This window comes from Bubalus bubalis, chromosome 5, assembly GCF_019923935.1.
Source record: "Bubalus bubalis isolate 160015118507 breed Murrah chromosome 5, NDDB_SH_1, whole genome shotgun sequence".
NCBI classification, from domain to species: domain Eukaryota; kingdom Metazoa; phylum Chordata; class Mammalia; order Artiodactyla; family Bovidae; genus Bubalus; species Bubalus bubalis.
This window is the reverse complement of record NC_059161.1, coordinates 26,632,455-26,656,346: the sequence shown is the minus strand read 5'-3', so window position 1 is coordinate 26,656,346 and position 23,892 is coordinate 26,632,455. Positions and strand designations below refer to the sequence as shown.

The following is a 23,892-nucleotide window of genomic DNA, read 5'->3' as shown; positions in this document are numbered from 1 at the left end:
CATCGAGGCCTGAACTGAACACAGAATAATATGTCAGGGAGGACAGCAGTAGATTTTCCACGGGTGTTTCTTTATTTCATTTGATTACTTTTTATTGGTGTAGATTTGCTTTTGAAGGTCCTATACATTTCTTGCTATACCGCATAATCAATAAGTGATATCCGTGCATGTATCCACTCTCATTTTAGATTTCCTTCCTCTTTGGTAACCTGGAGCATCTTCTTATTCTTGACAAGTTCTCTGCTTCAAAAATGTGTTTGTTTAACACCGAAAGCATTCTGTGTTGGGATGTAGCCACTTAACAGGCTTGCCATAGTTTCAGGTGAACGGCCAAGGGATTCAGTATAGATAACCCACGTATCCATTCTCCCCAGATCAGCCCTCCAATCCAGGCCGGCACAAAACTTTGAGCAGAGCTCCATGAGCGATACGATAGGTTCCCGGTGGTTATCCAGTCTAAACACAGTGGTGTGTACGTGACTTCCCTCAAGGCACAACCATTCCTCCCACGCACCCACGCCCCGCTCCCCGCACAGACACACACACAAACCAGGAGTTCATATCCTAAGTCGTGAGTCCTTCCGTTTCTGCAAGTAAGTTCATTTGGGTCATCTCCTTTTGGATTCCACATATGAGGGGTGTCATACGTGATTTCCTGACCATTTCTCGACAACTTTCTCCCCAGGAGTAACTCTAACACGTGGGTCTCCCAACGTGGACCCACGCGGGTTCATATCAGAGTCTAAAAGCACATGTACGTGAACGTCCCATCCCCTCCCAGACTCTATCATTCCCCCCTGCCATCTTGCGCCACCGCCGGCCCTCTGCCGCCCTACTAACACGGTTCCTTCTCCCATTCGCGTTGAACAGATGTCTGCAACCCCGGGTCTGTGTTGCCTTCACGACGTCCCCAAGTTCTAGATCTCAGTGGCAAGGTGCACAGAAGAAAGCTTCTGATAGAGGCCACCCCCTAGGCAGGGGCAGGACAGCTGTATACAATGGGCTCCATGTGATGGCATACGTCCTCCCCACAGCGAGGACAGGGGCTGAGGCTTATCCAGATGATCCTGGGACGTCCCAAGTCTCTCAGAATCTCCAACAGCTGAGCCCGAAGCCGGGCAAGTCTCGCTTCCAGGAGAACGCCCCGGGCGCTGTAACTCTCCTGAGGGGCGGGATAGCGCTCTTGCCTTAAACAGGGCAGCACAGCGGTGTGTCGCAGCAGCTTCTCCACGACGGCCGTGGACAGGAGGTTCCCACACAGGCTGACGGCCCTGAGCTGGGAGCAGCGGCTCAGGGCAGGCAGGAAGGCCTGCAGCTGGGAGTCCGTGATCCCACACGCATCGAAGTCCAGTTCCTGGAGGGTGGCTGCGACTTTCTCCAGCAGAACGTGGAGGAGCTCAGGCCGAAAGTCAGTCATGGCGACACCGCTGAGATCCAGGCTCTTGAGCTGACTGATGTCTGGGCTCTGGGACACGTGGGTCAAGTCCGATTCTGTGAGCCAGCACTTGGTTATTGACAGGCTGTCCAAGGGGGACTTCAGGCACCTGGGGAGAAACCAAGCAATTAGTTCTTGGGAACCGAGTGCCAGGTTGCATACAGCTGATAGACAAAAGGTTGCTACAAAGACGGATATTAGTCTGACCATCCACTGAGGGTCAACACACCGATTCGCCCCGTCTCATTCTAGTCTGAGGGCTGTCAGCCTCACTGTGGCACCGAATCCCCGCACAGTATCTCAAAGACACTCTCTCCTCATCTATCGAGCGGAGTACCACGTAGCCCACTTCCTGCTGAGGATGAGTGAGGATCATGGCATCGCAAGGACATGCTGTGAGGAGAGCCATAGAGCACCTCCATCAAGTGTGGACATCGCTGAATGTTAACGTGGGGAGAGGAGATCGAAAAATGGTTTCGGGTAAGGCTTCCTTCAGCCCCAGGTGGAGCCCCAGATCCTATATCTCTGGCCAGGCCAGGCTCTAGGGAGACGTGCCTCAGGAACCGACTTTAGAGCAACAACACCATCCCCTACAGACAGGGCATTTCCGACAGGGTTCACTGAGGGCACCGACCTGGGGAGCACAGAGCTTCTCTTCAGGGATGCTCTGCTCTGATGTCGTTTCCCCTCGTCAGTGTCCTGTTCGCTTCCCTATTTTTACCATGATCACATAGATGCCTCCACGTTAGGAGGAAATTACCGACTCTGGGAAGTGAACACCCCCAGATAATACTCTCTACCCCCTCACAGGCGCCACTCGATCAGTTTCACCCCCTCCCTTGACTTGCGGGGTTGTGGGACACCACACCTCAGGACAGAGCACCGTGAGAGACGGTCCTTTGGACGTTCTCATGTTGTGTTTAAGGTTACCTAGCCAGTGGTCCACACTCACCTGAGCATCTGGTCCAGGCAGCCTTCAAGGAAGGAAGGAGACTCCAGATGGAGATCCCGGAGGTGGCCCAGCCTCCGGAACTGGGAGGTGATTTGCACAACGTGATCGTGCTCCTGCTTCTTGAAGGCGGACACGTGGACGTGGGAGAGACGGAGTCTCTGCAAGTTACTCATCTCACCCAGGAAAGGAGCCAGTGTGGCCAGGGTGGACAGACTCCAGGTGCAACTCACGTGCACCTCCTGGATACAGTCCAGCTGCACCATGCTCAGGACCTTCACGATATTGTCCATTGGCATTGAGACGATCTTCAGCTTCTTGCAACACAGGCGGATGGAAGACTTTCTCTGCTCCGCCCACCGAAGGAAGTAGGTGAGGAAGTTGTCCAGGGTCCTCTTCTTCAGGCACAGGTCTAGAAAAACCTTCAGTGGAGTCGAGGGCTGCCTCGTCGTTGACCTGGGCTCAGCCACTGCTGCCATCCGTGAGCCTGAGCACCCATAACTGCTGGCTCCAGACCACATGCTCCAGAAGTTCTGGCCCGTGTTTCGTAAATCTAGCACCCGCAGTTTGCACCTCCTGGGAGAAGAAGGAAGAAGGAGATTGGTAATGATGTAGTAAGATGCACACCGTCAAAAACAAACAAACAAACAAACCAACAGAAACCGAAAAAACAAAACAACAGCCTCCCATTTGGAAAGCAGACTGCCCGCCTGTGCTGTAACTTAATCTTCCTGACGTCACCAGCTGCCTCGCCCTCTTCCTTCTCTGCCTCACTTTCCTCCATCCCCCTTTGCCCTCTTTTCCTGCCTGATTGTCCACCCTAGTAAGTCTAAGCATGATTGGGTAGAGGTGGGGGATATTCTAGAAGGCTCCCCTTCACTTAAGGCACCCTTACGCTACCAGAAGGTATTCCTCATAGCCAACCAAGGCTTCTTCGTTGCTATCTTGAGAACCCTCTGATCCATCCCGTTCCATCTACGTTCTCTCAGCCCAGCCGTCTTCCTTGGGACTGCCAGGATTTGACCAGGTTCCCATGACCGACTCACCTGGATCGAACCTTCTGGGCAAGCAGAACATCAAGTGCTTCCAGCACGGCTTGTAGGGGCCCCACATGAGGCAGGTCAATCAGGGCCCCCAGAGGCAGGCGGACAAAGGGCCAGGTTTGCACCGTGGCTTTTAGGGTCTCCGTCCGATATCCGTCAAAGGCTTCCAGGAAGAGGGGCGGGAAGAGCTCCGTGGGCAGACTCTCCAGAGTAGAAACGTCCAAGTCATCGGCCCTCAGCAAGTGCCTTCCCGCCAGGTCAAGGAGTCTGGGTGGGGTCGGGGCACTCATCCTGGCTCTGCTCCAAGACAACTCCTGTGGAAGCTGCCAGGGATCAAGGGATCCGTTTTAGACAATGCAGGAGCACACCTTACACAACGGTCTCCCTTCCCTTCCATGCAAGCCCCTCAGGGCCAAGGTCACTGCGCTAGCAGGGGTGCAAGTGAGGCTCGTAGCCGTGGAACACTAGACAGGGCCCAGTGGGGGACAAAGTGCTATCTCTCTGCCTGCTTGGAACACGCGTCTCACTCGTACCGAGGAGCCAAACACCAATGCCGATTGTGTGCTCGATATGCATTTTAAACTTCCTGCAAAGAAGGCAAATGCCAAACCGATGGATTTCATGAATGACGTCTGCTCCGTAAAGACGTTTAAAATGATTCCAGCTACATCACTGATGAAAATGTGATGAGATGCAGGTAAAACTACCTTGAGAGGCCAAATCAAACCCTGAAACGCGTTCTTGGGAAAGAAATGATTTTACTGAAAACTCTCCTTGCCATCCAGAGGCACACGCTACCCTTCAACATCAGCTTGCTTACCTTAAGGAAGGAGAGGACGTCCTTATCCGAGGGTAGTAACTTACTGCTCTGCTGTGGCTTGCAGGGCGCTCAGACGTCGACACTGCGGAGAACCCAGCTGTGACTCCAGAGCCAGAAAAGGACTTTCTACTCCCATCATCCCTCTGGCCCACTGCTAAGCCAATCAGAAACGGGCACCTGTTTATAGTCTATAGAGCTCTCATTGGATTGATCCCGCTTGGATCTTCATTTCTAGCAGTCGATTCAGGGAGCAGATATTGATGGGGTGGCTGGGTAATCCAGGATCCTTTATGCATTCACCATTCACTTCGCAAACACTGGCTGAGTTCTACCATGAGAATTGAGATAGAGACGGTCGTGCTTCCCCTGTGGCTCAGCTGGTAAAGCATCTGCCTGCCATGCGGGAGACCTGGGTCCCATCCCTGGGTTGGGAAGATCCCCCGGACAAGGGAATGGCAACCCACTACAGTGTCCGTGCCCGGGGAATTCCATGCACAGAGGAGCCTGGTGGGCTAGAGTCCGTGGGGTTCCAAAGAGTCGGACATGACTGAGTGACTAAGCCAGGACACGCCCACACGCCAGCATGCCCTCACTTGCCCTAGTGCATGCCCCCGCCCTCACACACACACACACACACACACACACACACACACACACACACACAAAGGAGATGTTCCACACAGAATGAAGAAACTCTGAGAATAGTCAGGTTTTGTACCATGGACAACACGGTGCCGTTTTTTTCTTTTTTAGTAAGTGACTTGAGATCATCGAGGCCTGAACTGAACACAGAATAATATGTCAGGGAGGACAGCAGTAGATTTTCCACGGGTGTTTCTTTATTTCATTTGATTACTTTTTATTGGTGTAGATTTGCTTTTGAAGGTCCTATACATTTCTTGCTATACCGCATAATCAATAAGTGATATCCGTGCATGTATCCACTCTCATTTTAGATTTCCTTCCTCTTTGGTAACCTGGAGCATCTTCTTATTCTTGACAAGTTCTCTGCTTCAAAAATGTGTTTGTTTAACACCGAAAGCATTCTGTGTTGGGATGTAGCCACTTAACAGGCTTGCCATAGTTTCAGGTGAACGGCCAAGGGATTCAGTATAGATAACCCACGTATCCATTCTCCCCAGATCAGCCCTCCAATCCAGGCCGGCACAAAACTTTGAGCAGAGCTCCATGAGCGATACGATAGGTTCCCGGTGGTTATCCAGTCTAAACACAGTGGTGTGTACGTGACTTCCCTCAAGGCACAACCATTCCTCCCACGCACCCACGCCCCGCTCCCCGCACAGACACACACACAAACCAGGAGTTCATATCCTAAGTCGTGAGTCCTTCCGTTTCTGCAAGTAAGTTCATTTGGGTCATCTCCTTTTGGATTCCACATATGAGGGGTGTCATACGTGATTTCCTGACCATTTCTCGACAACTTTCTCCCCAGGAGTAACTCTAACACGTGGGTCTCCCAACGTGGACCCACGCGGGTTCATATCAGAGTCTAAAAGCACATGTACGTGAACGTCCCATCCCCTCCCAGACTCTATCATTCCCCCCTGCCATCTTGCGCCACCGCCGGCCCTCTGCCGCCCTACTAACACGGTTCCTTCTCCCATTCGCGTTGAACAGATGTCTGCAACCCCGGGTCTGTGTTGCCTTCACGACGTCCCCAAGTTCTAGATCTCAGTGGCAAGGTGCACAGAAGAAAGCTTCTGATAGAGGCCACCCCCTAGGCAGGGGCAGGACAGCTGTATACAATGGGCTCCATGTGATGGCATACGTCCTCCCCACAGCGAGGACAGGGGCTGAGGCTTATCCAGATGATCCTGGGACGTCCCAAGTCTCTCAGAATCTCCAACAGCTGAGCCCGAAGCCGGGCAAGTCTCGCTTCCAGGAGAACGCCCCGGGCGCTGTAACTCTCCTGAGGGGCGGGATAGCGCTCTTGCCTTAAACAGGGCAGCACAGCGGTGTGTCGCAGCAGCTTCTCCACGACGGCCGTGGACAGGAGGTTCCCACACAGGCTGACGGCCCTGAGCTGGGAGCAGCGGCTCAGGGCAGGCAGGAAGGCCTGCAGCTGGGAGTCCGTGATCCCACACGCATCGAAGTCCAGTTCCTGGAGGGTGGCTGCGACTTTCTCCAGCAGAACGTGGAGGAGCTCAGGCCGAAAGTCAGTCATGGCGACACCGCTGAGATCCAGGCTCTTGAGCTGACTGATGTCTGGGCTCTGGGACACGTGGGTCAAGTCCGATTCTGTGAGCCAGCACTTGGTTATTGACAGGCTGTCCAAGGGGGACTTCAGGCACCTGGGGAGAAACCAAGCAATTAGTTCTTGGGAACCGAGTGCCAGGTTGCATACAGCTGATAGACAAAAGGTTGCTACAAAGACGGATATTAGTCTGACCATCCACTGAGGGTCAACACACCGATTCGCCCCGTCTCATTCTAGTCTGAGGGCTGTCAGCCTCACTGTGGCACCGAATCCCCGCACAGTATCTCAAAGACACTCTCTCCTCATCTATCGAGCGGAGTACCACGTAGTCCACTTCCTGCTGAGGATGAGTGAGGATCATGGCATCGCAAGGACATGCTGTGAGGAGAGCCATAGAGCACCTCCATCAAGTGTGGACATCGCTGAATGTTAACGTGGGGAGAGGAGATCGAAAAATGGTTTCGGGTAAGGCTTCCTTCAGCCCCAGGTGGAGCCCCAGATCCTATATCTCTGGCCAGGCCAGGCTCTAGGGAGACGTGCCTCAGGAACCGACTTTAGAGCAACAACACCATCCCCTACAGACAGGGCATTTCCGACAGGGTTCACTGAGGGCACCGACCTGGGGAGCACAGAGCTTCTCTTCAGGGATGCTCTGCTCTGATGTCGTTTCCCCTCGTCAGTGTCCTGTTCGCTTCCCTATTTTTACCATGATCACATAGATGCCTCCACGTTAGGAGGAAATTACCGACTCTGGGAAGTGAACACCCCCAGATAATACTCTCTACCCCCTCACAGGCGCCACTCGATCAGTTTCACCCCCTCCCTTGACTTGCGGGGTTGTGGGACACCACACCTCAGGACAGAGCACCGTGAGAGACGGTCCTTTGGACGTTCTCATGTTGTGTTTAAGGTTACCTAGCCAGTGGTCCACACTCACCTGAGCATCTGGTCCAGGCAGCCTTCAAGGAAGGAAGGAGACTCCAGATGGAGATCCCGGAGGTGGCCCAGCCTCCGGAACTGGGAGGTGATTTGCACAACGTGATCGTGCTCCTGCTTCTTGAAGGCGGACACGTGGACGTGGGAGAGACGGAGTCTCTGCAAGTTACTCATCTCACCCAGGAAAGGAGCCAGTGTGGCCAGGGTGGACAGACTCCAGGTGCAACTCACGTGCACCTCCTGGATACAGTCCAGCTGCACCATGCTCAGGACCTTCACGATATTGTCCATTGGCATTGAGACGATCTTCAGCTTCTTGCAACACAGGCGGATGGAAGACTTTCTCTGCTCCGCCCACCGAAGGAAGTAGGTGAGGAAGTTGTCCAGGGTCCTCTTCTTCAGGCACAGGTCTAGAAAAACCTTCAGTGGAGTCGAGGGCTGCCTCGTCGTTGACCTGGGCTCAGCCACTGCTGCCATCCGTGAGCCTGAGCACCCATAACTGCTGGCTCCAGACCACATGCTCCAGAAGTTCTGGCCCGTGTTTCGTAAATCTAGCACCCGCAGTTTGCACCTCCTGGGAGAAGAAGGAAGAAGGAGATTGGTAATGATGTAGTAAGATGCACACCGTCAAAAACAAACAAACAAACAAACCAACAGAAACCGAAAAAAACAAAACAACAGCCTCCCATTTGGAAAGCAGACTGCCCGCCTGTGCTGTAACTTAATCTTCCTGACGTCACCAGCTGCCTCGCCCTCTTCCTTCTCTGCCTCACTTTCCTCCATCCCCCTTTGCCCTCTTTTCCTGCCTGATTGTCCACCCTAGTAAGTCTAAGCATGATTGGGTAGAGGTGGGGGATATTCTAGAAGGCTCCCCTTCACTTAAGGCACCCTTACGCTACCAGAAGGTATTCCTCATAGCCAACCAAGGCTTCTTCGTTGCTATCTTGAGAACCCTCTGATCCATCCCGTTCCATCTACGTTCTCTCAGCCCAGCCGTCTTCCTTGGGACTGCCAGGATTTGACCAGGTTCCCATGACCGACTCACCTGGATCGAACCTTCTGGGCAAGCAGAACATCAAGTGCTTCCAGCACGGCTTGTAGGGGCCCCACATGAGGCAGGTCAATCAGGGCCCCCAGAGGCAGGCGGACAAAGGGCCAGGTTTGCACCGTGGCTTTTAGGGTCTCCGTCCGATATCCGTCAAAGGCTTCCAGGAAGAGGGGCGGGAAGAGCTCCGTGGGCAGACTCTCCAGAGTAGAAACGTCCAAGTCATCGGCCCTCAGCAAGTGCCTTCCCGCCAGGTCAAGGAGTCTGGGTGGGGTCGGGGCACTCATCCTGGCTCTGCTCCAAGACAACTCCTGTGGAAGCTGCCAGGGATCAAGGGATCCGTTTTAGACAATGCAGGAGCACACCTTACACAACGGTCTCCCTTCCCTTCCATGCAAGCCCCTCAGGGCCAAGGTCACTGCGCTAGCAGGGGTGCAAGTGAGGCTCGTAGCCGTGGAACACTAGACAGGGCCCAGTGGGGGACAAAGTGCTATCTCTCTGCCTGCTTGGAACACGCGTCTCACTCGTACCGAGGAGCCAAACACCAATGCCGATTGTGTGCTCGATATGCATTTTAAACTTCCTGCAAAGAAGGCAAATGCCAAACCGATGGATTTCATGAATGACGTCTGCTCCGTAAAGACGTTTAAAATGATTCCAGCTACATCACTGATGAAAATGTGATGAGATGCAGGTAAAACTACCTTGAGAGGCCAAATCAAACCCTGAAACGCGTTCTTGGGAAAGAAATGATTTTACTGAAAACTCTCCTTGCCATCCAGAGGCACACGCTACCCTTCAACATCAGCTTGCTTACCTTAAGGAAGGAGAGGACGTCCTTATCCGAGGGTAGTAACTTACTGCTCTGCTGTGGCTTGCAGGGCGCTCAGACGTCGACACTGCGGAGAACCCAGCTGTGACTCCAGAGCCAGAAAAGGACTTTCTACTCCCATCATCCCTCTGGCCCACTGCTAAGCCAATCAGAAACGGGCACCTGTTTATAGTCTATAGAGCTCTCATTGGATTGATCCCGCTTGGATCTTCATTTCTAGCAGTCGATTCAGGGAGCAGATATTGATGGGGTGGCTGGGTAATCCAGGATCCTTTATGCATTCACCATTCACTTCGCAAACACTGGCTGAGTTCTACCATGAGAATTGAGATAGAGACGGTCGTGCTTCCCCTGTGGCTCAGCTGGTAAAGCATCTGCCTGCCATGCGGGAGACCTGGGTCCCATCCCTGGGTTGGGAAGATCCCCCGGACAAGGGAATGGCAACCCACTACAGTGTCCGTGCCCGGGGAATTCCATGCACAGAGGAGCCTGGTGGGCTAGAGTCCGTGGGGTTCCAAAGAGTCGGACATGACTGAGTGACTAAGCCAGGACACGCCCACACGCCAGCATGCCCTCACTTGCCCTAGTGCATGCCCCCGCCCTCACACACACACACACACACACACACACACACACACACACACAAAGGAGATGTTCCACACAGAATGAAGAAACTCTGAGAATAGTCAGGTTTTGTACCATGGACAACACGGTGCCGTTTTTTTCTTTTTTAGTAAGTGACTTGAGATCATCGAGGCCTGAACTGAACACAGAATAATATGTCAGGGAGGACAGCAGTAGATTTTCCACGGGTGTTTCTTTATTTCATTTGATTACTTTTTATTGGTGTAGATTTGCTTTTGAAGGTCCTATACATTTCTTGCTATACCGCATAATCAATAAGTGATATCCGTGCATGTATCCACTCTCATTTTAGATTTCCTTCCTCTTTGGTAACCTGGAGCATCTTCTTATTCTTGACAAGTTCTCTGCTTCAAAAATGTGTTTGTTTAACACCGAAAGCATTCTGTGTTGGGATGTAGCCACTTAACAGGCTTGCCATAGTTTCAGGTGAACGGCCAAGGGATTCAGTATAGATAACCCACGTATCCATTCTCCCCAGATCAGCCCTCCAATCCAGGCCGGCACAAAACTTTGAGCAGAGCTCCATGAGCGATACGATAGGTTCCCGGTGGTTATCCAGTCTAAACACAGTGGTGTGTACGTGACTTCCCTCAAGGCACAACCATTCCTCCCACGCACCCACGCCCCGCTCCCCGCACAGACACACACACAAACCAGGAGTTCATATCCTAAGTCGTGAGTCCTTCCGTTTCTGCAAGTAAGTTCATTTGGGTCATCTCCTTTTGGATTCCACATATGAGGGGTGTCATACGTGATTTCCTGACCATTTCTCGACAACTTTCTCCCCAGGAGTAACTCTAACACGTGGGTCTCCCAACGTGGACCCACGCGGGTTCATATCAGAGTCTAAAAGCACATGTACGTGAACGTCCCATCCCCTCCCAGACTCTATCATTCCCCCCTGCCATCTTGCGCCACCGCCGGCCCTCTGCCGCCCTACTAACACGGTTCCTTCTCCCATTCGCGTTGAACAGATGTCTGCAACCCCGGGTCTGTGTTGCCTTCACGACGTCCCCAAGTTCTAGATCTCAGTGGCAAGGTGCACAGAAGAAAGCTTCTGATAGAGGCCACCCCCTAGGCAGGGGCAGGACAGCTGTATACAATGGGCTCCATGTGATGGCATACGTCCTCCCCACAGCGAGGACAGGGGCTGAGGCTTATCCAGATGATCCTGGGACGTCCCAAGTCTCTCAGAATCTCCAACAGCTGAGCCCGAAGCCGGGCAAGTCTCGCTTCCAGGAGAACGCCCCGGGCGCTGTAACTCTCCTGAGGGGCGGGATAGCGCTCTTGCCTTAAACAGGGCAGCACAGCGGTGTGTCGCAGCAGCTTCTCCACGACGGCCGTGGACAGGAGGTTCCCACACAGGCTGACGGCCCTGAGCTGGGAGCAGCGGCTCAGGGCAGGCAGGAAGGCCTGCAGCTGGGAGTCCGTGATCCCACACGCATCGAAGTCCAGTTCCTGGAGGGTGGCTGCGACTTTCTCCAGCAGAACGTGGAGGAGCTCAGGCCGAAAGTCAGTCATGGCGACACCGCTGAGATCCAGGCTCTTGAGCTGACTGATGTCTGGGCTCTGGGACACGTGGGTCAAGTCCGATTCTGTGAGCCAGCACTTGGTTATTGACAGGCTGTCCAAGGGGGACTTCAGGCACCTGGGGAGAAACCAAGCAATTAGTTCTTGAGAACTGGGGTGCCAATTGTATACAGTTGATAGACAAATGGTTTCTACAGGGCTAAGCTTTGTCTGATCATCTATTTTGAGGATCAATACACTAATGTGCCAGTCTCATTCTAGTCTGAGCCTTGTCAACCTCACTGTTGTAATGAGCCACTTCATAGTACCAGAAAGACTCTCTGTCCTCATCTATCAAGAAGATTGCAACATTTCCCACTTCCCTCTGAAAATAAATGAAGATCATGGAATCACTAGAACATTCTATGAAGAGATGCACAAAGTGTCTCCAGCAAATGTGGACATCACTGAATATATTAGTGTGGGGAGATGAGATCTCAAAATGGTTTAAGGTAAGGCTTTGTTCAGGCCAACGTGGAGTTCCAGATCCTATCTGGCCAGGTGAGACTGTACGGAGACATACATAAGGAACCAACTTAAACAGGATCCCAGTGATGCCAGTCTAAAGGGCTCACTGACATTTCTGCATGGTATGCAAGCTTTCTATCAGTGTTTATGATCCTTTTCTCTCAGCTCAATTAACATATTCTCCAGAACCATTCTTCTATATATGAATTAACTTATCCAGAGCACAATAGAACCTTTTACACAGAGAGAATTTAAAACAGATTCACTCTGTGCACAAACCTTGGAAGCATGGAGATTTTCTTCAGGAATGCTCTGATGTAGTTTCCTAACTTCAATGTCATTTCTAATTATCCTATTTTTACCATTTTGACATAGCCACCTTCAAGGTAGGAGGAAGTTGCAAACTCTGGGATGCAAGCATCCCAGTCATTACTCCATACCTTCCAAGCAGGGTGTCTCACAAGAGCCAGTAGACCACTTTAACCTCCTACCTTGACTTGTGTGGTTCGGGATCACCACACTCTAGGAAAGAGCAACAGAGGAGACTGTGCTTTTGACATCTAATGTTATGTTCAATGTAACCCAGCCAGTGGTGCACACTCACCTGAGCATCTGGTCCAGGCAGCCTTCAAGGAAGGAGGGAGACTCCAGATGGAGATCCCGGAGGTGGCCCAGCCTCAGAAACTGAGAGGTAATTTGCACAATGTGGTGCTCTTCCTGCTTCTTGAAGGCAGACATGTGGATGGGGAAGAGAACAAGTCTCTGCAAATTACACATCTCACCCACGAAAGGAGCAAATGTGGCCAGGGTGGACAGATTCCAGGTGCAACTCACGTGCACCTCCTGGATACAGTCCAGCTGCACCATGCTCAAGACCTTCACAATATTGTCCATTGGCATTGAGATGATCTTCAGCTTCTTACAACACAGGTGGATGGAAGATTTTCTCTACTCCACCCACCCAAGGAAGTAGGTGAGGAAGTTGTCCAGGGTCTTTTCCTTCAGGCAAAGGTCTATAAAAACCTTCAGTGGAGCCAAGTGCAACTTTGTTGTTGACCTGGGCTCAGTCCCTGGTGCCATTCATGAACCTGAGCACCCATAACTGCTGGCTCTGGACCACATGCTCCAAAAGTTCTGGCTTGTGTTTTGTAAATCTAGCACCCACAGTTTGCACCTCCTGGGAGAAGGAGATTGATGAGGATGCATTAAAAGGTACCCAGGGTACAAAAAAAAAAAAAAAAAGCCTCACAAATTGACAGAAGACTGTCCACCTGTGTTGTCACATTCCTGACGTCACCAACTGCCTTGCCTTCTTCCCTCTCTGCCTTACTTTCCTCCATCTCCCTTTCCCCTCTTATCCTTTCTGATTCTTCACTTCTAGTAACTCTAACCATGACTGGGAAGAGTTGCGGAATATTCTTTCGGGATCCTCTTCTTTAAAGGCACTCTTATGCTTTCAGAAAACATTTCCCTTAGTGAGCCAAGGCTTCTTCATTGCTATCTTCAGAACCCTCTGAAGATGTCGTTACTTCACCCCAGGTGTCTCCCCTGAGACACCCAGGATTTTACCAGATTACCCGGAATCAGACTCACCTGGATCGAACCTTCTGGGCAAGCAGAACATCAAGTCCTTCCAGCATGGCTTGTAGGGGCCCCACATGAGGCAGGTCAATCAGGGCCCCAGAGGCAGGTGGACAAAGGGCCAGGTTTGCACCATGGCTTTCAGGGTCTCAACAAGTCTTCCATGGAAGGCTTCCAGGAAGAGTGGTGGGGAGAGCTCCGTGGGCAGACTCTCCAGAGTAGAAAAGTCCAAGTCATTGGCCCTCAATGACTTGAGGTGGCTTCCCGCCAGATCAACGAGTCTGGGTGGGGTCTGGACACTCATCCTGACTCTGCTCCAAAATGACTCCTGTTGAAGCTGCCAGGGAGCAAGGGATCCATTTTAGACAATGCAGAAGCACACATTAGAATGTCTCCCTACTCTTCCAAGGAATCCACTCAGGGCCAAGGTCATCTATCTAGCAGTAGAACAAGAGAGGCACTTAGCCATATTACACTAGGCAGAGCTCAGTGGAGACAAAGTGATGACTCTTTCTGTATTTTGAATATACATTTTACCAGTACTGAGGAGGCAAAGGCAACCACTAGCCAATTTGGGTCCATCTACTGCTTTTCTTATTCATTTGCACCTAGAAATGAATGCATATTAAAGTGCATGAAAACTGACTCCATATTTATTTGGGGGAAATATTCTGACCATCACTTAGAGCTCTTACTCTATGGGAAGAGGAGAGTCATGTGGATCCACACAGCCTCCACTGTCAGTTATTCCTAAGATGAATGCCATTTGTATACTAATATGTATTTTAAATTCCATGAAATAAAATTCCAAACTGATATAGTTCACCAAAAATATCTGCTTGGTATAGACATTTAACGTGATACCAGCTAAATCACAACTCACAGTGTTTGAGATTCAGGCAAAACTACCCTGAGAGGCAAAACCAAAACCTGAAATGTGTTCATAGGAGAGAAATGATTCTTTTTGAAAACCCTGCCTACCATCCAGAGACGCATGCCTCCCTTCAACATTAGCTAGCCATAAGTAAGAAAAGGACAACCTTATCTGAGGGTGGTAACTTACTGCTCTGCTGTGGCTGGTGGAGCATTCAGACCTCTCAGACCCTGTGGAGAACCTAGCTGGTGTCAGAACCAGAAAAGTCTACACCTCTTCTCCAGTGCATGAGGCTTTTAAGGACCGTTCTATTCCCATTATCTCTCTGTCCCACTACTAACCCAATCAGAGACGGACATCTGATTAGATTATAGAGCTCCCACTGTATTGGTCTTGATTGGATCTTCATTTTTTCTGTAGGTTAGTTCATTGCATCTTATATACATTCAGGAAGGAGAAAATGATCAGGTATCTGGGTAATCAAGGACCTATTCACTTCCTAAACATTGACTGAATTTTACCAATATGAACAGTTAAACTCTTGGGAGTCAGACAAGAAAGGATTGTTGGTTGCTAACATTGAATACAAAAAGAAACAAAAGTTCAAAGTATCATTATTGGGGGAATTTTGGTGAAGTCAAAATTAGCAAAATATCCCTGAATTAAAATAGCTTCTTTTGTGTATGGTGTTAGAAAGTGTTCTAGTTTCATTCTTTTACAAGTGGTTGACCAGTTTCCCCAGCACCACTTGTTAAAGAGATTGTCTTTTCTCCACTGTATATTCTTGCCTCCTTTGTCAAAAATAAGGTGTCCATAGGTGTGTGGGTTTATCTCTGGGCTTTCTATTTTGTTCCATTGATCTATATTTGTCTTTGCGCCAGTACCATACTGTCTTGGCAAAACCAATACAATATTGTAAATTAAAATAAATAAATAATAAAATAAAATAAAATGGCTTCATGAAAATGGCGATGTTGTTCCCAAAGAAAACAAAATGCACTCATCCATGTATCAGCTTGTCACTCAGGTGTTATGTAGGAAACACAGGAGACCGTCAGCGTGTTCAGGCAGCAAGGGAAGAGCTGTCCAGGATATGGTTGGTTTTCCAGCCTTAAGCCACATCTTCTCTGAAGGTGGACAGGTCATGACACTTCTCAGGGCCTGAACAGGTTGGAGTTGGGCATTTCTAAAGGGACCATGTGAATGATAAACAACAATGCAAAATTAAAGCTTCTCTTACTTTTTGGAAACAGAGAAATTTAAAGATGTTATTCAAGGTGATATTAAGATTGTAAAAGAAGGCTCCCCTAGTGACTCAGAGTAAAAAATCCCCCTGCAGATTCAGGAGACACTGGCTTGATTTTTGATCTAGGAAGATACTACATGCTCCAGGGCAACTAAGCCCAGGAGTCACAACTACTGAGCCTGTGCTCTACAACAAGAGAAGCCTAAATGAGAAGCCTGGGCACCACAAGGAAGAGTAGTTACCACTCACCACAACTAAAGAAAGGCCTGCATAGCAATGAAGAACAAAGCAACCAAAAATCAGGAAAATAAAATTTTTTTTAAAAAAGGAGAATGGCTCAGAGGAGTCACTCTCAACTTCAGTTCAATTTAGTTCAGTCGCTCAGTCATGTCCGACAATTTGTGACCCCATGGACTGCAGCATGCCAGGCCTCCCTGTCCATCACCAACTCCCTGAGCTTTCTCAACTCATGTCCATTGAGTTGGTGATGCCATCTAACCATCTCATGTTCCGTCATCCCCTTCTCCTCCCGTCTTCAATCTTTCCCAGCATCAGGGTCTTTTCAAATGAGTCAGCTCTTCACATCAGGTGGCCAAAGTATTGGAATTTCAGCTTCGACATCAGTCCTTCCAATGAATATTCAGGACTGATTTCCTTTAGGATTGACTGGTTGGATCTCCTTGCAGTCTAAGGGACTCTCAAGAGTCTCTCCAATACCACAGTTCAAAAGCATCAATTCTTCAGCAATGAGCCTTCCATAAGGTCCAACTCTCACATCAATACATGACTATGGGAAAAACCATAGCTTTGACTATGTGCATCTTTGTTGGTAAAGTGGTGTCTCTGCTTTTTAATATGCTGTCTAGATTTGTCATAGCATTCCTTCCAAGGAGCAAACACCTTTTAATTTTATGGCTGCAGTCACCATCTGTAAGGATTTGGAAGTCCAAGAAAATAAAATCTGTCACCACTTCCACTTTTTCCCATTCTGTTTGTCATGAAGTGATGGGATTGGATTCCATGAACTAGTTTTTTTAATGTTGAGATGCAAGTCACCTTTTTCACTCTTCTCTTTCACCACCATCTGGAGTTTCTTTAGTTCCTCTTCACTTTCTGTATATCATCTCCATATCTCAGTTTCTTGATACTTGTCCTGACAATCTTGATTCTAGCTTGTGACTCATCCAGTCCAGCTTTTCCTGTGATGTACTCTGCATAGAAGGTAAATTAGCAGGGTGACCATATATGGTTTTGTCTTAACTCTTTCCCAGTTTGGAACCAGTCAATTTTTCCATTTCTAGTTCTTGACCCCCATACAGGTTTCTCAAGAGACAGGGTTTCAGGTACTTTCATCCCTTTAAGATTTTTCCACAATTTTTTGTGATCCACACAGTCAAAGGTTTTAGTGTGGTCAAGAAAAAGTAAATGTTCTTTTGGAACGCCCTTGCTTTCGACCTGATCCAAAGAATGTTGGCAATTTGATCTCTGGTTCTTCTGCCTGTTTTAAACCCAGCTTAAATATCTGCAACTTCTTGGCTCAGTACTGCTGAAGGCTAGATTGAAAGATTTTGAGCATAACGTTGCTAGTATGTGAAGTGAGTACAATGTGCGGTAGTACTCACACCATGCGGAGTGAGTACAACTCACAATGCCAGCACCCACGGCATTGCCTTATTTGGGATTGGAATGAACTGATCTTTTCCAGCCCTATGGTCACTGTTGAGCTTTTTTAAGTTTGCTGACATATTGAGTGCAGCACTTTAACAGCATCATATTTTAGGATTTTAAATAGCTCCAACTGAGCTATTTAAAATCCATTCACCTCAAACCACTAGCTTTGTCCATAGTAATGCTTTCTAAGGCCCACTTGATTTCACACTCTAGGATGTCTGGCTCAAGGTGAGTGATCATACCATCATGATTATCCAGGTCATTAAGACTTTTTAATGTATACTTCTTCCATGTATTCTTGCCATCTCTTTTTAATGTCTTCAGCTTCTCTTAGGTCCATACTGTTTCTGTCATTTCTTGTGGCCATCTTTGAATGAAATGTTTTCTTGATATCTCCAATTTTCTTGAAGAGATATCTAGTCTCTCCCATTCTATTGTTTTCCTCTATTTCTTTGCATTTCCCTTTAAGGAAGTCTTCTTATCTCTCCTTGCTCTTCTCTATAACTCTGTATTCAGTTGAGTATATCTTTCCCTTTCTCCCTTACCCTTCACTTCTCTTCGTTCTTCAGCTATTTATAAAGGCTCTTCAGACAATCACTTTGCTTTCTTGCATTTCTTTTTCTTGGGGATGATTTTAGTTCCCTCCTGTACAATGTTATAACCTCTGTCCATAGTTCTTCAGGCACTCTGTCTACCAGATCTAATCCTTTGAATCTATTCTTCACCTCCACTGTATAATCATAAGGAATTTGATTTAGGTCATACCTGAATGGTCTAGTGGCTTTTCCTACTTTCTTCAATTTAATCTTGAATTTAATAACATGGAGTTCATGATCTGAGCCACTGTCAGCTCCAGGCCTTGTTTTTTACTGACTGTATAGAGCTACTCAATCTCTGACTGCAAATAGCATAATCAGTCTGATTTTGGTATTGATTCTCTGATAATTTCCATGTGTAGAGTCATGTCTTGGAATGTTGGATAAGGGTATTTGCTATGACCAGCTTGTTCTTTTAAAACTATATTAGCATTTGTCTTTCATTTTGCACTTCAAGGTCAAACTTGCCTATCGTTCCAGGTGTCTCTTGACTTCCTACTTTTCATTTTAATCCCCTGTGATGAAGAGGACAACTTTTTTGATGTTAGTTTCAGAAGGTATTGTATGTCTTCATAGAACTGATCAACATCAGCTTTTTGGCATTGTGGTTGGGGCACAGACTTGAATTACTGTGCTATTGAATGATTTGCCTAAGAATCATTTCAAGTTTATTCTGTTGTTTTTGAGTTGCACCCAAGTACTGCATTTCAGATTCTCTTGTTGACTATGAGGGTTACTCTGCTTCTTTTAAGGGATTCCTGCCCATGGTAGTAGATACAATGGTCATCTGAATTAAATTCTCCCATTCCCATCCATTTCAGTTCACTGATTCCTAGAATGTCCATGTTCAATCTTGCCATCTCCTGCTTGACCACATCCAATTTACCTTAATTCATGGACCTAACATTCAAGGTTCCTATGCAATTTTTTTTTTCAGCATTGGACTTTACTTTCACTACCAGACTTATCCACAGTGGAGGGTCATTTCTACTTTTGCCCTGCTGCTTCATTCCTTCTGGATGAATTAGTGATGTCCCTCTACTCTTCACCAGCAGCATATCGGACACCATCTCACCTGGGGGGCCCATCTTACAGTGTCATATCTTTTTACCTTTTCATACTATCCATGGTGTTCTCTAGGCAAGAATACTGCAGTGGTTTGCCATTTCCTTTTCCAGTGGTCCATGTTTTCACAGAATTCTTCACCATGACCCACCTGTCTTGAGTTACTGAAGCCCCTTTGCCATGACAAGGCTATGATCTATGAAGGGTCAGGAAACTAAGATCCCTCATGCCCCACAGCATGGCTTAAAACACACACACACACACACACACAAAACCTTTATTATTATAGCTCAGTAAACAGAATGAACCTCATTTAAGCTATGATCCTTTCATGGGAACTATAGAGACCCCCACGTGATGGTGTTCTTATACTGGGTTTACTTCACAGCTTAGGATCCCTGACCTTAGGGAACTCAAATCTTTTATAAGGAAGCATTCTTGCCTGGCTTTTTCCCAATTTTTTTTTCTTCTTAAGCTTTATTTTTTAGAGGAGCTTTGACTGTAAAATGTTATCAACTAAAACACAAATTAAAATATTTCAGATTCAAGTAAAACTACAATGAGAGGCAAAACCAAAACCTGAAATATATTAATTGGAAAGAAACAATCTTTTGAAAACCCTCCCTACCATCCAGAGATACATGCCTCCCTTCAAGATTAGCTAACCATAAGTAAGAAAAAGGGTGTTCTCATCTGAAGGTGATAACTTACTGCTCTGATGTGGCTGGTGGGATGCTCAGACCTCAGACTCTGTGGAGAACCCAGCCGGTGTCTCTAGAGCTAGAAAAGTCTGATCCTCTTCTCCAGAGCTTGAAACTTCTAATAGGCCTTTCTATTCCCATCATCCCTCCATCCCACTGCTAAGCCAATCAGTAAGGGGCACCTGATTAGATTACTGAGGTCCCACTGGATCTTCATTTTTCTCTAGGTTAGTTGATTGGATCAGATATACATTCAGGCGGCAAAGAATGATGGGATGACTGGGTAATCAAGGACTGATTCAAGGATTCACTTCACAAATACTAATACCAATTCTACCAATACAGACTATATTCTTAGGAGTCAAATGAGAAAGTGATTATTGGTTCTGCCATTGGACAAGAAAAAGCGAAAGTTGAAAATATCATTGTTTGGGATCTTTGGTCAAATCAAAATTATCAAAAAATCCCTGAATTAAAACAGCTTCATAAACACAATGATGTTATTCCCAAAGGAGAAAAAGAAATACCCATTCCTATATCAACTTGTCACTCAGGTGTTATGTAGAAAACATAGGAGGTTATGAACCTATACAGGCAGCAAGGGAAGACCTTTGGGGATGTGATTGGCTTTCCACCCTTAAGCCAAGCGTTCTCTCAAGGTTGACAGGTCAAAATCACTCTGAAAAATAAAAGTGTGTGTGTACAGTTTGAAGCTGGGAATTCCTAAGGGATGCACTAATGATGACAATAATTTAAAATAAAGGTTTTTTTCTTTCTGTTCTTTTTTTTTTTTTTTTTTTTTTTGGAAAGAGAGAAATTAGAAATGTTATTCCTGGTGATATTGAGAAAGTAAAGGAGTGAGTCAGACTGATTCTGGAAACACTGTCACCTTAGATGGCGCTTTTTTCCCCAGAATCTTGGCATCACCACAACACACTGCATGAAAAAAGTAAGCCTAAAAATGTGAGGAGAGAGAGAGGATGGTTCTATCAGACCTTTCCAAAACTGAGAGGCACTGAGGGTCAGCACTGCAGGCTCTTTGGGAACTTGGAGCCAGAGAAGAAATAAACTTGGGGCAGCCCCAAATAACCTTGCCATCCAGAGGCAGCTGCTGCCAGGTGAGATTTGTTTATTTATTTATTTATCTCACTGATGACATTTTACAGATAGCAAATTTCCCTAGTCATTTTTCAGGGGTGATAGAAGCCACATCTTATTTTCACTGCCCCATTTCCAAGTGTATTTAGATCACTACTGCTTCCTCAAAATGTTCAACACAGATTCTGATCAAGGTGACACCATTAGGCACAGAAATAAAATTCTGTTTTTCTCTTCATAAACACCAACACCTTTCCTGCACTAAATACAGAAGCCCTTATTGGTGTTGAATGTTCTACCACGTTCAGGGTGACTTCCACTTTGAGCTGCATCACACAAAGATTCATTTGAAGTTTAAGGTCACAAATAAAGGGAGACACTTTCTCCGTCTTCAAGAATTATCCGTGCCTCTCTTCTACCACATTTATTTGGTGCACAAGCTATTCTTGTATACCACTGGCCACCAAAGTGAAGACTCGCTGAAGGGTGTTCTCCCTCTTGGTCACTTTGGGAAGATTCCTTTCACCATATTCTCCCATGGATATAAATAACCTTTGCATGCATGTGTTAGGGAAATTAAATAATTAGCCTTGTTTGGCCTTCAGAGACAGAGCAGAGCAAGCCTCTGACCTTGCCTCTAACCTGCCTGGACACTGCCCTGAATGTGACTGCCTCCTGTGACTGCAAGTCTTCTAGCACTATAGAAAAGATGTTGTTGTTATTCAGTTGCTCAGTTGTGTATCGCCCTTTGCAATCGCTTAGACTGCAGCACACCAGGCTTCCCTGTCCTTCACCATCTCCCAGAGCTTGCGCAAACTCATGTCTGTTGGTTGGAGAATGTACTGCGCTGGATGAGAGGCTAGGTCCTCCTCTCTGCCTACTTTAGCGTACATGAATCTAACTTAAAATTGTCTGAAGAGAAGTTAAAATTAGAAAAAGAATTATGCAATTTCTAAGGACCATTGTCCATGTTCAGATCAGATCAGTCGCTCAGTCATGTCCAACTCTTTGCGACCCCATGAATCGCAGCACACAAGGCCTCCCTGTCCATCACCAACTCCCGGAGTTCACCCAGACTCACGTCCATTGAGTCAGTGATGCCATCCAGCCATCTCTTCCTCTGTCATCCCCTTCTCCTCCTGCCCCCAATCCCTCCCAGCATCAGAGGCTTTTCCAATGAGCCAACTCTTCGCATGAGGTGGCCAAAGTACTGGAGTTTCAGCTTTAGCATCATTCCTTCCAAAGAAATCCCAGGGCTGATCTCCTTCAGAATGGACTGGTTGGATCTCCTTGCAGTCCAAGGGACTCTCAAGAGTCTTCTCCAACACCACAGTTCAAAAGCATCAATTCTTTGGCACTCAGCCTTCTTCACAGTCCAACTCTCACATCCATACATGACCACAGGAAAAACCATAGCCTTGACTAGACGAACCTTTGTTGGCAAAGTAATGTCTCTGCTTTTCAATATGCTATCTAGGTTGGTCATAACTTTCCTTCCAAGGAGTAAGCGTATTTTAATTTCATGGCTGCAGTCACCATCTGTAGTGATTTTGGAGCCCAGAAAAATAAAGTCTGACACTGTTTCCCCATCTATTTCCCATGAAGTGATGGGACCAGATGCCATGCTCTTCATTTTCTGAATGTTGAGCTTTAAGCCAACTTTTTCACTCTCCACCTTCACTTTCATCAAGAGGCTTTTGAGTTCCTCTTCACTTTCTGCCATGAGGGTGGTGTCATCTGCATATCTGAGGTTATTGATATTTCTCCCGGCAATCTTGATTCCAGCTTGTGTTTCTTCCAGTCCAGCGTTTTTCATGATGTACTCTGCATAGAAGTTAAATAAGCAGGGTGACAATATACAGCCTTGACGTACTCCTTTTCCTATTTGGAACCAGTCTGTTGTTCCATGTCCAGTTCTAACTGTTGCTTCCTGACCTGCATACAAATTTCTCAAGAGGCTGATCAGGTGTCCATGTTACAATGGCAAAATTACACTTCAGGTGATCAAGTGTTCATTTTTTGAAGTTGACTCTCCCTTGAGCTGGCCCACAACCCTAACTCCCCTTTCTCTCTCCTTTCTTTGTCCAATTGCCACCTTATCCCCCCATCTCTCCCTGTCTCTCTCTCCATCAGCTAATCCCCTTCTAACTTCCCCTATCTCTCTGGGGAGTTGGGGAGCTTAGTTTCCCCAACTCCTTCCCCCACTCTAGCAAGTTTCTATCTGCCCCTATTATCACAGTCAATTTGAGCATTATTGGGTCTGTATTTTAGCTGTAAAACTATGACTACAGAAAGGAAAGATAACTTTTTTTGACACAGGATGGCCATGATATTCTTTAGACTCTGAAGAAAACTGGTTTAAATGATTTTTATTTCCTTTGAAACTGCAAAATCAGTTCTTCTAGTATATGCAATTTAAAACAGCTAGCTCATTAAAAAGGCCTGCCTAGAAAAAAAAAGTTGAAGTTAAACTTTGCCTGGGCTTTCTAGATGGGGCTAAAGGGAGAGAATCTTTCTGCCAATGCAAGAGACACAAGAGATACAATAGATGTGGGTTTAATCCCTGGGTTGGGAAGATCCTTTGGAGGAGGGCATGGAGGCCCACTCCAGGACTCTTGCCAGAGGATCCCATGGACAAAGGAGCCTAGTGGGCTGCAGTCCTTGGGGTCACAAAGATCTGGAGATAAATGAAGCGACTTAGCACAGCATGCAACCTTTGCCATGTCCTTGAAATACTTTGCCTGAGATGTCAGCCTTGGGCAAATTAGAATTTCGAGACAAGGGGAGTTGGGGGAAGAGTCAAAGAGACATTTTAAATATCAAGCAGAAAGCTATTAGATCTCTGGCTGTCTCTCTAGATTTATCTATGTCTCAGTGTGTGTCTTTGTTTTTGGATAATATTGCTGAGTTTAACTTGTAAATGAGTTCTAATTCAATTGGCTTAAAGAAAAGTAAGCACTTACAAATCAAACAGTTACAAGAGAAACTAACCTAAATGAATTTCAGGTTCCCATGTACTGGGAAATATTCAAAATAAAATATCAGGTATTAATGTTTGCTAATCTAATCATGTCTTGAGTTATCAGCAATGTGCCTTTTA

At 47.3% G+C, this 23,892-nt stretch overlaps 2 protein-coding genes and 3 long non-coding RNA genes across 5 annotated transcripts; 3 read left to right on the top strand and 2 right to left on the bottom strand.

Annotated features, from left to right (window-relative positions):
• Window positions 1–49: 49 nt before the first annotated feature.
• LOC123333666 (PRAME family member 12-like) lies at window positions 50–4,373 on the bottom strand. The gene is made up of 4 exons (XM_044942829.1): window positions 4,248–4,373; window positions 3,431–3,750; window positions 2,388–2,960; window positions 50–1,544 (listed from the first exon to the last, which is right to left on the bottom strand). The coding sequence occupies exons 2-4, from the start codon at window positions 3,715–3,717 to the stop codon at window positions 971–973; spliced, it is 1,434 nt and encodes a 477-aa protein (XP_044798764.1). The 5' UTR covers window positions 3,718–3,750; window positions 4,248–4,373; the 3' UTR covers window positions 50–970.
• Window positions 1,787–2,404, top strand: LOC123333671. Its single transcript, XR_006551111.1, has 2 exons — window positions 1,787–1,915; window positions 2,361–2,404. It is a non-coding gene; the product is annotated as an uncharacterized LOC123333671 (long non-coding RNA).
• Window positions 4,374–5,064: 691 nt separating the features above from the next.
• On the bottom strand, window positions 5,065–9,389 carry LOC123333665 (PRAME family member 12-like). Its single transcript, XM_044942828.1, has 4 exons — window positions 9,264–9,389; window positions 8,447–8,766; window positions 7,403–7,975; window positions 5,065–6,559 (listed from the first exon to the last, which is right to left on the bottom strand). The coding sequence occupies exons 2-4, from the start codon at window positions 8,731–8,733 to the stop codon at window positions 5,986–5,988; spliced, it is 1,434 nt and encodes a 477-aa protein (XP_044798763.1). The 5' UTR covers window positions 8,734–8,766; window positions 9,264–9,389; the 3' UTR covers window positions 5,065–5,985.
• Window positions 6,552–7,419, top strand: LOC123333669. Its single transcript, XR_006551109.1, has 2 exons — window positions 6,552–6,930; window positions 7,376–7,419. It is a non-coding gene; the product is annotated as an uncharacterized LOC123333669 (long non-coding RNA).
• Window positions 9,390–9,549: 160 nt separating the features above from the next.
• Window positions 9,550–11,519, top strand: LOC123333668. Its single transcript, XR_006551108.1, has 2 exons — window positions 9,550–9,643; window positions 10,898–11,519. It is a non-coding gene; the product is annotated as an uncharacterized LOC123333668 (long non-coding RNA).
• Window positions 11,520–23,892: the final 12,373 nt, after the last annotated feature.

Excerpts from the sequence above, each read along its gene's own strand:
- LOC123333665 (XM_044942828.1), bottom strand. The coding sequence starts at position 8,733 with ATGAGTGCCCCGACCCCACCCAGACTCCTTGACCTGGCGGGAAGGCAC. Across the intron at positions 7,976-8,446 it reads GCCCAGAAGGTTCGATCCAG|GAGGTGCAAACTGCGGGTGC; the intron begins GTGAGTCGGTCA and ends TTCTTCTCCCAG. Across the intron at positions 6,560-7,402 it reads TGCCTGGACCAGATGCTCAG|GTGCCTGAAGTCCCCCTTGG; the intron begins GTGAGTGTGGAC and ends GTTTCTCCCCAG.
- LOC123333666 (XM_044942829.1), bottom strand. The coding sequence starts at position 3,717 with ATGAGTGCCCCGACCCCACCCAGACTCCTTGACCTGGCGGGAAGGCAC. Across the intron at positions 2,961-3,430 it reads GCCCAGAAGGTTCGATCCAG|GAGGTGCAAACTGCGGGTGC; the intron begins GTGAGTCGGTCA and ends TTCTTCTCCCAG. Across the intron at positions 1,545-2,387 it reads TGCCTGGACCAGATGCTCAG|GTGCCTGAAGTCCCCCTTGG; the intron begins GTGAGTGTGGAC and ends GTTTCTCCCCAG.